This window comes from Mesoplodon densirostris, chromosome 10, assembly GCF_025265405.1.
Source record: "Mesoplodon densirostris isolate mMesDen1 chromosome 10, mMesDen1 primary haplotype, whole genome shotgun sequence".
Taxonomy (NCBI): domain Eukaryota; kingdom Metazoa; phylum Chordata; class Mammalia; order Artiodactyla; family Ziphiidae; genus Mesoplodon; species Mesoplodon densirostris.
The window spans coordinates 54,844,226-54,858,852 of NC_082670.1; the positions used below are offsets into that span (position 1 = coordinate 54,844,226).

Consider the following 14,627-nt stretch of genomic DNA (forward strand, 5'->3'; position numbering starts at 1 on the left):
AGAGTGATATTTTAAGAAATGTACCATCTTTAAGACAAGCCAGCTAGAGTGATATTTTAAGAAATGCAGGTCATCCCATACCACTGCTTCCTTAAAACTTTCAATAATGAACAATCAGTCATCAGATTCTGTGGTATATGATCTCATTTACTTTCAGAGAAGGCATACCAATTTGTAATTATAGACTCATTTTTATGGTTATTTGTTTTATGTCCATCTCCCAACTCAACTATAAGCTGCGTAAGGGTGAGAACTGGGTTTTTTTGTTTGTTTGTTTTCACTACTCTATACCCTGTACCTGGCAAAATGCCTGACATAGAATTTCCTTATTGAATGAAAGAATGAGCCTGCAAACAGATGAGGAAGACTGACCAAAGCATGAGGTGGGAGGAGTTCCTTGTCAAACCTCATGTAGCCCGTTCTGCTGAGAACTCAACCACTCCATGAATAAGGGTACTGACTGAATGAGCTGGGTTGAATTCTTTTATGGGATTGTTTTATTTCATGTGCTAACCTCAGAGTCTAAGGGATTTTCAAGAATTGTGTCCTCTCTCTGGTGGGTTTTAGGGGCTTCTAGAAATAGTTTACAAAGTAAGATTATAAAGCAGTTCATAGTACATTATATTTGGAAAGGGCCTGTGTGGACTTTTCTTCACATCCTGGCTCTACTGATTAAGCAGCTTGTGATTTGGGACCAGTCTTGTCACCTGGCTTAAGCTTCGTTTTCTCTATGTATATACATGAACAGGCATGAGGACAGTAGTACATGTATTATTATCATTTCATCAGGTGTCAACACATCACCCACTCAGGGCAGTTGCTGGAACATAGGAGATAAAGTCTTCATTTTAGTTTTATCTTCCTCTCCCTCTAACTCTACTTCTTGACTTATTTTGTTCTTTTTCCTCTTTTTCTTTCTGCCTTTTCCCTCATCTTACTCATCTTAGCAGGTGGTAATACTCATATTAGTCACATAGTTTGAATTTTGTGGGAAGAAAGGAATTAGCAATACTGACAGAGCAGGCTTCCTTTTGGATTTGAAATACAAACTTCCCAGCTTCTCTGCCCAGCTTTTCAAGAGCATTTGATGGTACACTGATGTGTAACAAGTTCATTTTAGGTTAACATGCTGGGAGGGAGAAAAAGAAGAAGAGATTCAAGGGGAGAAAATTAAAAAGTTAATTACAAGAAACAACTTGGTAATTGAATTCCCTTTCACTTTTTCGTTATTTTAGTAGGGGTGGGGCATGGTCACAGTGCATGGTTAGTAGGTTTGCCTTAGCAGTTCCCCTCAAAACTTCTAAATGAGAAAAATACTGGAATACAGAGCAAATCCCTGCCTGACAGCTGAGGAGAGGAGCAGGATACGTATGGTGGGCATTGAGTGCCAAACACTCATTCTTGAGCATTTTTACTTTGAAATATTCTTGGCAGCTGAAATTACTGTTAGGCTAAGCCCTGAACTAATATCAGCTATTTTATGGGTATGCAAAATCCCCTTTTCATTTATTCTGTTTTACTGGCTGTTTCTTTGGCCTCATTCTGTACACACACACACACACACACACACAGGCACACAATCAGAGAACAGTATAGGCAACTCTTGTACCCTTTTCAGATTATACTTAAGTAACAAATAAGTGACATGGGTCTTTGTTTCTTATTTTATTTTTTATTTATTTATTTATTTTTTTCAGTACACGGGCCTCTCACTGTTGTGGCCTCTCCCGTCGCGGAGCACAGGCTCCGGACGCGCAGGCCCAGCGGCCATGGCTCACGGGCCCAGCCGCTCCGCGGCACGCGGGATCCTCCTGGACCGGGGCACGAACCCGTGTCCCCCGCATCGGCAGGCGGACCCCCAACCACTGCGCCACCAGGGAAGCCCTGTTTCTTATTTTTAAAAGACGCTTGAATATTTCTCTATTTACTCACTCCTTATCACAGGTTCCTTAACAGTCAAATTGTTTATTTAGGATGTTATGTTTGAGAGAGACGAGGTCTGTAATGACTTAACACAAGCTTGGAAATCAACTGCAACTGGTTTCGAACCTCCCTGGACTCATTCACAACCTTCATTCATTCATGTAGTCAACATGCATTTATTGAATGCCTACTGAATACCAGAAACTGTTGAGGTTGCTTATACTAACTTCATGCTGGTTCTATCATGGCTTTTATTACCATCAGTTTTTTTGAGGTTTAGAAAATTAACTTTCAAGATAAACTTTTCTGTATTTTTCAGCATTTTGTGTTCCTCATTCTTGCAGCAAATCCACTGAAGAAAGAAGAACATGGTTAAATAATATATTACCTTACTCACCAAATTAGTCTAAATCAGCTTGCTGATTACATAGCCAATCTCAAAAGCAACCTCTAGAAAATAAGCGAGTTACTATTTTATGTTGAATGATATTGTGGTATCTTTCCTGACATATTAAGGGCCATAGATTGAGGTCTATGGTTCAAACAGGGTCATGAGTGCAAGTGTGACCACAAACACACATTCTATTGGTGTGACAGAGATGCAGCTATTTGTGAGTACTAACCAGGGTCTTTGTGTTTTCACAGGGTATGGTTTTGTAGATTTTGACAGTCCGGCAGCTGCACAGAAAGCGGTAGCATCTCTCAAGGCAAATGGCGTGCAGGCACAAATGGCCAAGGTAAGAATGGTGTTTCAATTCTGATTTTTTTTTCTCTTGTGATCATATATTTTTCCACTGCCCTGAGCTGAATTGAATTGGAGTTTGCAACAATTTAGATTATGTTTACTTGTTAGGGAAAATAAGAAACCCCATAATAGACCTGGCTTGGAAGAACCTGGCTAGTTTATTTCATTAATTCTTTGTGTATATTTATTACTGTTCTCCTTTATTATGGTAACCTCATTAGTGATTTAAAGGCACTTGTGAAGTGCTCTGTTTTACCCCAGACCAGAGCGGTGTGTGTATGCGCATGTGTGTATCTGGGGCTTTCACCAGTAAACAGTTTTGGAGGAGTACAGTTCTCAGTAAGATGTCTTTGATAAACTACATGTTGAAAACTCGCTCACATGCTGCGGAGAGCCAATCGCTGAATGATGTGGTGGTCTAATCTGTGCAGGGAAATAAGTTTAACACAAATGTATGTTGTCTGTATTGCTAGAATTTCACTTTGGCCTTTATAAATAGAGTTTTCTTAGATAATAATTTCCTAAATATTAATAATTTTCAATATGCTGTGATTGTTTTGTAAAACAAGTAGTTTGGAACTTTCTACCTGAAATTATAATGCATTTTTATATTCAAGAAAACAAATAAAATCATTTATAATAGTTTCGTATCCTGATTTCAGTGGTAATTACAAGAATCTACACATATGATAAAAGTGACATGCACACATATTGTGCACACAATGTCAGCTTCCTGGTTTTGATATTGTACTAAAATTATGTAAGATATAACCTTTGAGGAAACTGGGTGGAGGGTACAGGGGATCTCTCTATACTATCATCCTGTAAATCTATGATTATTTCCAAATAAAAAGTTTTAAAAATTTGTTATAGCATAGGCATGCTTGGTACATATTTGTTTTAAAATAATGGTCATTTTGGACCATTAATTATTCACATGCAACTTAAGTTTTCTGATTACTACCAGTGAATGTGTTGATCTTTGGATTCTCAAAAGTTATGTAGAAAAGCCAATAGATCTTGAAATCCTGATCTAATGCTTTTATGCCATATATATATATATATTTTTTTCCGGTATGTGGGCCTCTCACTGTTGTGGCCTCTCCCGTTGAGGAGCACAGGCTCCGGACGCACAAGCCCAGCGGCCATGGCTCACGGGCCCAGCCGCTCCGCGGCATGTGGGATCTTCCCAGACCGGGGCACGAACCCGTTTCCCCTGCATCGGCAGGCGGACTCTCAACCACTGCGCCACCAGGGAAGCCCTATGCCATATTTATGTATACACGTACTCTTAACTATTCCCACAGAGAGCTGAGTTATATTGACTAAGTTGCCAAATTTTTGGTCATTTGGATTTTATTATCATGGCTAAAATTCTCTGATGACATTTTCCAATTTCAGCATCCAATAACTAGAGGTGGTATATTTGGTTTTCTTCATCTTCACTTGTCTTCTAGCAAGCTGATACCTCCCCTATCTGTTAACCTTCTGTTGTGGGTCACTTCCCATAGAGATTACTTTGGAGGACTCATTGCCCTTTATGACACCTTAATTGTTTTTCAAGGTGGGATAAATTAGAATTTGAAATCTTTCAGCTGTGTATTTCTAATCATGATTGTGCCTGGAAGTTTTGAATTTGGTCATGAACTAAGATTGATGAAGTTAATCTTTGTAATTAATAAGGGAATTACATACATGTCTTGGTTTAAAGGTTACTTGACAAGAGTCAAGTTACTTGGCCACTTAAGTAGTGGTTTCTTATGCCCAGCAAACAAGTGATAAAATTACAGTGGTTAGGTGTATGCAAAATATAAATTGAATTTCAACTGAAAGGCAGAACCTATTGACAAGAAAATGATGAAAAACATGCTCAAGAAAAACCCTTGTTATTGACATATCTTTGATCTAGTCTATGGATACACTGCCAAATTTTGGAAATTGCTAGATTGTGGCAGTTTAGAAATAATGATTACAGTCTGTATAATCTCTTCTGTTTCAAATGTCCTCAGAACACACACACACACACACACACATAGTGTTATTTGTTGGATAAAAACCACTTTTATCTTGTGCAAGAGGAAAAGAAAGTTGTGTTTGATTTTATAACTACTGAGGATCCATTGTGAATATTTTCCCTCTGTTTCTGAGCATTTTGGTACATAAGGAATCTCTCTCTCTCTCTCTCTCTCTCTCTCTCTCTCTCTCTCTCTCTCTCTCCCTCTCTTTTTATTTTTCACATACACACACACACACACACCAACCACTGACATCTCATCTAGACAGAAAACTATCAAAGGGAAAATATTTTAAAGAGCTTCTAAAAAATCATTAGTTATAGTCAGCATCTTGACCCTTGCCCATGCCCACTATACACAGTAAGGAGATTCCAACTGGGATGCTTAAAGGCACTTATTTTATTTCTGGAGTTGCTTACAGATCTCTACCTTATCAATTATGCTGTCTGTGGAGGAGATTCTTATTCCCTTTTTTCCTCACTGATTTTGAATGTAAAGCCCAGAGCTGTAGATCTACATCTGCCTACTGGAAAACTTTCAGCAGTAAATGACTCTGTAATTGAACTACCAGAAGCAAGTAAATAGCCTCCCTTTGACAATGAAATGGAACAAGCTTGACCACCTGTATTAGTAGATTTCTCACTGCGCTATTGGATTTCATGGCCTTTTTCCCTTTGTCCTGGTGATAATTGTTTATTATCATATAAACCTGCAGTCTGCAAGGTGTGGGAAACTTGCACTATATTTTTTGCTGTTTAAGTATCTACTGAATTGCCGCCTGCATCCTTTTCCTTATCAGTATCCTACTATGCAGTCTGTGGGGCCAGATTTTAATGACTCCAGGATTTTCAAGCAAAAATGCCACAAATAACCGAGGTTCCCAGTAGCAACCTGGAGCAAACATGAAATGCTCCAAGTGAATCACTTTATTTAGCTAACTTACTCCAATGTGTGCATATGAAAAATTCAACTGATTTGTCAACCAGGAGGAATTAATAAATCATCCAGTAAGTGGTAATTGATTAATAATGTATAACCATTAACACAGACTGACATTTTCTGTGTACTTGCTGTTCTGCCAGAAAGGGTTTTTAGGGATCAAAGCGTGTTTCTTTTAGGAGAGCAGATTTAAAATATTTTATTAATACATAGCGATTAAGAGCATAGGTTTGGAGGGAGATATACTTGGCCTTGAATCCTGGCTCTCATACCACCTGGCTGTGTGACCTTGTCTAGCTTATTTAAATACCTCTGAAATTCTCCAATAATAATACTTAGTTTATAGGACTGCTGTGAAAATTAACTAAAAATAAACACAAAGAATTTAGTATAGTGTTTAGATTACAATTCAATACATGTTAATTATTCAATAAATATTGTTATGCATTAAATTCAAATTTGTTACTGAACTTTCTGTAAATCCTGATGTATGCTTTAAGTGTTACTTTATTTTAAAAGTTTTCTAAAAAATACAATCAATAGGATCAATCAACAAACATTTTTATTGCTTGCTAAGTGCCAGGCACTGTGCTAGGTGTTGGAGATCAACATTGAATAAAACTTCTTTCTTATTCTGGATTTTCAGCATATGATTTATCTCCTGGGATTGCTACAGCTCTGGATTAAAAATATTGGTTGTTGCTACTCTTGCCAATTTTAAGGGATTTAAAAGATAGTCATTTGCCAAGGAATATGTCTCAAGCATAAAGAGAAAAGAGCTGAGAAAAACCAACTAATGATAGCTTACCTTGTAGGTGTTTATTTTACTCATTAATAAGAAAGCTGTAGATAAGCAATGAAGGGTAAATGTTTTGGGTGCCATCAAGGGTCAAGGCTGCTCTGTGATTCTTTATATGTGGCTTTCATCCATACATTTACATGTTCTTTTCTAAAGTGCCACTTATTATATCCACATTTAAGCCAGGAAAAAGAAAAGGGCAAAAGGCTGAAGAATCATAAGGCTGATTCTGAAGTTTTAAAAGCTTTTCCAGAATCCTAGCTCAGGAACTTATGTTTACATCTCAATGGCCAAAACTGAGTCATATGGTTTCCCCCTTAGCTGCAAGAGATTCTAGGATGATGAGCATTTAACTTCTTGGCCTATAGTAGAGAAAATTAAGAGTCATTTATCTCCCTGGCTCTCCAACATACACAAACCCGTTCTTCCCATTTATACATTTTGGGTGACATGCATTCATTCTTTCCTGAAGGGAGCCCCCCTCAAAGCCTCACCTTGTAATCACATCTGGGGATGACATCATCTCCAACAGACCCAGACTCAGCTGCTCCTCTTGGCTTAGCAACTCATAGCTTTAAAAAACAAGTTATCTGTCTGTACTCCCACGATATAGAACGACAGAGAAACAACAGGAAGCATGAATCCAAGGGAAAACTACCACTTGGGAATAGAGAGAATGGAAAACAAACAGAAATCGCTGATACTAATACATATCAAATTCTACTGGGCGGGAGTAGAATTCTTGGTTTGTCAGTGTAGGATGTTCCTTGGTTAACCAGTTGCATCACCCATGTCTGCCATCCAGATGGGTCTTCCTTGCCCACTATTCCCCAGGGTCTCATGGTGGCCTCCCTGAAGGGCTGCATAGTTTTAGAAACTGAGTTTTTCTGGATGTAAATTTGGAGGCTCTGGAATGGCTCTACAGTCACCAATTATCACCAGCCAAGCCTTGAGTAACCTTGGGCTTAGCAGGCCTCTTTCTTATTTGCTTTCTGTCAATTCCAAGCATGAGAAAACAGAATACATCTCTTTCCCCCCCCGCAGGGAAGGAGTCACCCCCTCCTCAGGGCCTTTAGATAAGGCTTTATCAGGTCTACAACAAAGACCTCCATTCCAGTCACTAACGGTGGTTCACTCCACTGTGGTATATGTAGAAGAAATCAAAGTTAAATGATCACCAAAGGGACCAAGTATCCAAGAGGATTTCAGACCATCGGGAATAATATAAAGATACTGTGTCAACCATTAGGATAATAAAATAATACCATGTCAACCATTGTAGCGAACCAGATTGGTACCAGAGGAAAGGAATTCTTTTTTATAAATCAATGACCTTAATAATAGTTCTTTTGGGGAAAAAAATCATTTATTTTGAGATCAGAAGAGATCATTAAAAAATCAATGAACATAGGAAAATAAATTCTGTAAGTTCAAATATGTGTATGCATACAATTAATTTTTAAAAATGCATCACCTCTGTGGAGTCCTAACAGTTATATTCCAGTAGGAGAATTTTAGCTAATGAAGGAAGGACCTATTCCATAGAATATTCTAGACTTTTTTTCTGAAGTTCAACCACTAGCCTCATGATGTTGTCTATCAAAGCTACTCTTCTGAATGTAGAGGCACATACTAGGCTTCCTCAGCCAGATTCTTTCGGCCTATGACAATATTAATATTGCTTTTACTCTGGTTTTATTGCTTGGCTTTTATCATTTCCAGGTATATGAGAGTAAGAAGGCTATTTGGTGTCCAGGGGTCACTACATTGGTGGGGCCTGCTGGTAAACCAGCCAAACAAGGAAATTTCTCAAAGGCTTTCACGTACGAAGGAGAGAGGCATTGTTCAAGGGAAATTTTAGTAACCATGGAAGATGTTGCTTCCTGTGAGTGGGTGGAAAAGTCAATCAATACATTTTGTTTATTCCTAAGTATTGCATTCTTTTTGATGCTAATGTGAATGGGATTGTTTTCCTTATTTCTTTTTCAGCTATTTTCTTGTTAGTGTATAGAAAAACAACTGATTTCTGTATGTTCATTTTGTATTCTGCAACTTAACTGAAGTCATTTATTAGTTCAAACAGTTTTTTAGTGGAGTCTTAGGGATTTCTGTATATAACATCATATCATCTGTAAACAAAGACAATTTTACTCATTCCTTTCCAGTTTGGATGCCTTTTCTTTTTCTTGCCTAATTGCTCTGTCTAGGACTTCTAGCACTGTGTTCAAGAATAATGGTGAGTGTGCCCACCTGTGCCTTCTTCCTGATCTTAAAGGAAAAACTTTGAACCTTTATCATTGAGTATGATGTTAGCAGTGGGCTTGTCATATATGACCTTTATTATGTTGAAGTATGGTCCTCCTATACCTAATTTGTTTAGAGTTTGCCATGAAAGGATGTGTATTTTGTTATTATTGCTATAAACTTCTCTTAGAACTGCTTTTTTGCATCCATTGAGTTTTGGCCTACTGTGTTTCTCTTCCGCTTTTTTTCAAGATATATTTTTTTATTCTACTTTTGATTTCTTCTTTGACCCATTGAGTTTTCAGGAGTATGTTGTTTAATTTCCACATATTTGTGAATTTTTCAGTTTTCCTTCCATTACTGAATTCTAGTTTCATAACACTGTAGTTGAAAAATATACTTGGTATGATTTCAGTTTTCTTAAATATGCTTAGATTTATTTATTTATCTGACGTATCTTAGAGAATGTTTCTTGTGTGCTCGAGAAGAATGTGTATTCTGCTACTGTCAGATGGAATATATTTGTTCTATATTTGTCTGTTAGGTCCATTTGGACTAAGGTATACTTTAAGTCACTGTTTCCTTATTGATTTTCTGTCTGGATGATCTATTTGTTTTGAAAGTGGGATAATACAGTCCCCTACTATTATGGTATTGTACCTATTTCTCCCTTCAGAAATTAGGATTTGCTTAATATAATGCTGGTGCTTTGATGTCAATGCATATATATTCATGATTGTTACATATACTTGATGAATTGACCCCTATTTATCATTGTACAATGACCTTCTTTGTCTCCTCTTACTATTTTTGACTTAAAGTTTACTTTGTCTGGCATAAGTATAGATATTCCTATTCTCTTTTGATTTCACTTGCATCAAATATATTTTTCCATCCCTGCACTTTGAGAGTATGTGTGTCCTTAAAATTGAAATGAATCTCTTGTAGGCAGCAGTTAGCTAGGTCTTTTAATCCATCCAGCCACTCTATGCCCTTTGATTAGAGAATTTAAACCACGTACATTTATAGTAATTGTTGATAGGTAAGGACTTACTGTCATCTTATTAATTGTTCTAGCTGTTTTGTAGTGCCCTTGTTCCTTTCTTCTTCTCTTGTTGATGAATTGATGATTACCTCTAGTGGTATGTTTTGATTCCCTTTTCTTTATCTTTTGTATATCTACTAGGTTTTGCTTTGCTTTGAAGCTTACATAAACTATCTTATAATAGTCTACTTTATCCTGATAACAACTTAACCTCACTCGCACACAAAACCTTTTTCTCCCTTCCTTTTATATTTTTGATGTCACAATTTACCTCTTTTTATATGGTGTATTCGTTAACAAATTACTATAGATATAGATGTTTTTAATACCTTTGTTCTTTAACTTTTATACTAGAGTGAAGTGGTTAACACACCACCATATTATAGTATTATTCTAAATTTGACTATATGCTTATTTTTACCAGTGTAGTGTATATATTCATATGTTTTCATGCTACTTTCATTTCAGCTTGAAGAACCCCTTTGTGCATTTATTGAAAGACAAGTCTAGTAGTGGTGAACTCCCTCAGCTTTATTTTGCGAGGAAATCTTTATCTCTCTTTCATTTCCAAAAGACAACTTTGCCAGTATAGAGTATTCTTGACTGGCAGGTTTTTATTTCTTTTACTACTTTGAATATATTTTCCTTCTCTCTCCTGGCCTGTGAGATTCCTACTGAGAAATTTGCCGATAGCCTTATCAGGGTTACCCTGTAAATTACAAGATTCTTTTTTCTTTCTGCTTTTAAGGTTCTCTTTGTCTTTGATTTTTGACTGTTTCATTATAATGGTCTTAGAGAAGATCTTTCAAGTTAAGTTCATTTGGTGACCTATGAGCTTCATGAACTTGAGTATCCAAATCTGTCCTCAGATTTGGGGAGGTCTCCATCATTCTTTCTTTTTTTATGAATTTTATTTTATTTATTTTTTTGTACAGCAGGTTCTTATTAGTTAACCATTTTATACATATTAGTGTATATATGTCAATCCCAAACACCCAATTCATCACACCACCACCACCCCTGCCACTTTCCCCCTTTGGGGTCCATACGTTTGTTCTCTGCATCTGTGCCTCACTTTCTGCCCTGCAAACCATTTCATCTGTACCATTTTTCTATGTTCCACATATATGTGTTAATATATGATATTTGTTTTCTCTTTCTGACTTACTTCACTCTGTATGTCGGTCTCTAGATCCATCCACGTCTCTACAAAAGAATCAGTTTCGTTCCTTTTTATGGCTGAGTAATATTCCATTATATATATGTACCATATCTTTAACCATTCATCTGTCAGTGGACATTTAGGTTGCTTCCATGTCCTGGCTATTGTAAATAGTGCTGCAATGAACATTGGGGTGCATGTGTCTTTTTGAATTATGGTTTTCTCAGGGTATATGCCCAGTAGTGGGATTGCTGGGTCATATGGTAATTCTATTTTTAGTTTTTTAAGGAACCTCTATACTGTTCTCCATAGCAGCTGTATCAATTTACATTCCTACCAACAGTGCAAGAAGGTTCCCTTTTCTCCACACCCTCTCTAGCATTTGTTGTTTGTAGATTTTTTTGATGATGCCCATTCTAACTGGTGTGAGGTGGTACCTCATTGTAGTTTTGATTTGCATTTCTCTAATAATTAGTGATGTTGAGCAGCTTTTCATGTGCTTCTTGGCCATCTGTATGTCTTCTTTGGAGAAATGTCTGTTTAGGTCTTCTGCCCATTTTTGGGTTGTTTGTTTTTTTTATTATTGAGCTGCGTGAGCTGTTTATATATTTGGGGATTAACCCTTTGACCGTTGATTTGTTTGCAAATATTTTCTCCCATTCTCAGGGTTGTCTTTTCATCTAGTTTGTAGTTTCCTTTGCTGTGCAAAAGCGTTGAAGTTCCATTAGGTCCCATTTGTTTATTTTTGTTTTTATTTCCTTTACTCTAGGAGGTGGATCAAAAAAGATCTTGCTGTGATTTATGTGAAAGAGTGTTCTTCCTATGTTTTCCTCTAAGAGTTTTATAGTGTCTGGTCTTACATTCAGGTCTCTAATCCATTTTGAGTTTATTTTTGTATATGGTGTTAGGGAATGTTAGTGTTCTAATTTCATTCTTTTACATGTAGCTGTCCAGTTTTCCTAGCACCACTTACTGAAGAAACTGTCTTTTCTCCATTGTGTATCCTTGCCTTCTTTGTTATAGATTAGTTGACCATAGGTGTGTGGGTTTATCTCTGGGCTTTCTATACTGTTCCATTTATCTGTATTTCTGTTTTTGTGCCAGTACCATATCATCTTGATTACTGTAGCTTTGTAGTATAGTCTGAAGTCAGAGACTCTGATTCCTCCAGCTCCATTTTTTCCCCTCAAGATTGCTTTGGCTATTCAGGGTCTTTTGTGTCTCCATACCAATTTTAAGGGTTTTTGTTCTAGTTCTGTAAAAAATGCCATTGGTAGTTTGATAGGGATTGCATTGACTCTGTAGATTGCTTTGGGTAGTAGAGTCATTTTCACAATGTTGATTCTTCAAAACCAGGAACATGGTATATCTCTCCATCTGTTTGTATCATCTTTAAATTCTTTCTTCAGTGTCTTATAGTTACCTGCCTACAGGCCTTTTGTCTCCCTAGGTAGGTGTATTCCTAGGTATTTTATTATGTTTGTTGCAATGGTAAATGGGAGCGTTTCCTTAATTTCTCTTTCAGATTTTTCATCATTACTGTATAGGAATGCAAGAGATTTCTGTGCATTCATTTTGTATCCTTCAACTTTACCAAATTCATTGATTAGTTCTAGTAGTTTTCTGGTGGCATCTTTACAATTCTCCATGTATAGTATCATGTCATCTGCAAACAGTGACGGTTTTACTTCTTCTTTTCCATTTTGAATTCCTTTTATTTCTTTTTCTTCTCTGATTGCCATGGCTAGGACTTCCAAAACTATATTGAGTAATAGTGGTGAGATTGGACGTCCTTGTCTTGTTCCTGATCTTAGAGGAAATGCTTTCAGTTTTTCACCAATGAGAATGATGTTTGCTGTGCATTTGTCATATATGGCATTTATTTTTTTGAGGTAGGTTCCCTCTATGCCCACTTTCTGGAGAGTTTTTAAAATAAATGGGTGTTGAATTTTGTCAAAAGCTTTTTCTGCATCTATTGAGATGATCATATGTTTTTTCTTCTTCAATTTGTTAATATGGTGTATCACATTGATGGATTTGGGTATATTGAAGAATCCTTCCATCCTTGGGATAAATCCCACTTGATCATGGTGTATGACCCTTTTAGTGTGTTGTTGAATTCTGTTTGCTAGTATTTTGTTGAGGATTTTTACATTTATATTCATGAGTGATATTGGTCTGTAAATTTCTGTTTTTGTAGTATCTTTGTCTGGTTTTGGTATCAGGGTGATGGTAGCCTCATTGAAGGAGTTTGGTAGTGGTCCTTCCTCTGCAATTTTTTGGAAGAGTTTGAGAAAGATGGTGTTAATTCTTCTCTAAATGTTTGATAGAATTCACCTGTGAAGCCATCTGGTCCTGGACTTCTGTTTGTTGAAAGATTTTTAATCACAGTTTCAATTTCATTACTTGTGATTGGTCTGTTCATATTTTCTGTTTCTTCCTGGTTCAGTCTTGGAAGGTTATACCTTTATAAGAACTTGTCCATTTCTTCCAGGTCATCCATTTTATTGGAATAGATTTGCTTGTAGTAGTGTCTTAGGATGCTTTGTATTTCTGTGGTGTCTGTTGTAACTTCTCCTTTTTCATTTCTAATTTTATTGATTTGAGTCCTCTCCCTCTTTTTCTTGATGAGTCTGGCTAATTGTTTATCAATTTTGTTTATCTTCTCGAAGAATCAGCTTTTAGTTTTATTGATCTTTGCTATTGTTTTCTGTTTCTATTTCATTTATTTCTGCTCTGATCTTTATTATTTCCTTCCTTCTACTAACTTTGTGTTTTGTTTGTTCTTATTTCTCTAGTTCCTTTAGGTGTAAGGTTAGATGGTTTATTTGAGGTGTTTGTTGTTTCTTGAGGTAGGATTGTATTGCTATAAACTTCCCTCTTAGAACTGCTTTTGCTGCATCCCATAGGTTTTGGATCATCGTGTTTTCATTGTCACTTGTGTCTAGGTATTTTTTGATTTCCTCTTTGATTTCTTCAGTGATTTCTTGGTTATTTTGTAACGTATTGTTTAGCCTCCATGTGTTTGGGTTTTTTTTACTTTTTTTCCCCTGTAATTGATTTCTAATCTCATAGCATCGTGGTCAGAAAAGATGCTTGATATGATTTCATTTGTGACCCAAGATGTGATCTATCCTGGAGAATGTTCCGTGTGCATTTGAGAAGAAAGTGTAATATGCTGTTTTTGGATGGAATGTTCTATAACTATCAATTAAATCTATCTGGCCTACTGTGTCATTTAAAGCTTGTGTTTCCTTATTAATTTTCTGTCCGGGTGATCTGTCCACTGGTGTAAGTGAGGTGTTAAAGTCCCCCACTATTATTGTGTTACTGTCAATTTCCTCTTTTATAGCTGTTAGCAGTTGCCTTATGAATTGAGGTGCTCCTATGTTGGGTGCATAAATATTTACACTTGTTATATCTTCTTCTCAGATTGATCCCTTGATCATTATTTAGTGTCCTTCCTTGTCTCTTGTAACATTCTTTATTTTAAAGTCTATTTTATCTGATATGAGTATTGCTACTCCAGCTTTCTTTTGATTTCCATTTGCATGGAATATCTTTTTCTATCTCCTCACTTTCAGTCTGTATGTGTCCGTAGGTCTGAATTGGGTCTCTTGTAGACAGCGTATGTATGGGTCTTATTTTTGTATCCATTCAGCAAGCCTGTGTCTTTTGGTTGGAGCATTTAATCCATTAACGTTTAAGGTACTTATCGATATGTATGTTCCTATGTCCATTTTCTTAATTGTTTT

The 14,627-nt window shown here is 36.5% G+C and overlaps 1 protein-coding gene across 9 annotated transcripts in view; it reads left to right on the plus strand.

Moving 5' to 3' along the window:
* RBMS3 (RNA binding motif single stranded interacting protein 3) overlaps window positions 1-14,627 on the plus strand; it is a 743,532-nt gene that overhangs the window by 332,068 nt on the left and 396,837 nt on the right. For all 9 annotated transcript variants that reach the window (XM_060109330.1, XM_060109331.1, XM_060109327.1 and 6 more), the window contains one exon: window positions 2,569-2,660. In XM_060109330.1, the coding sequence (XP_059965313.1) occupies window positions 2,569-2,660 (92 nt within the window). The remainder of the gene's footprint in view (window positions 1-2,568; window positions 2,661-14,627) is intronic.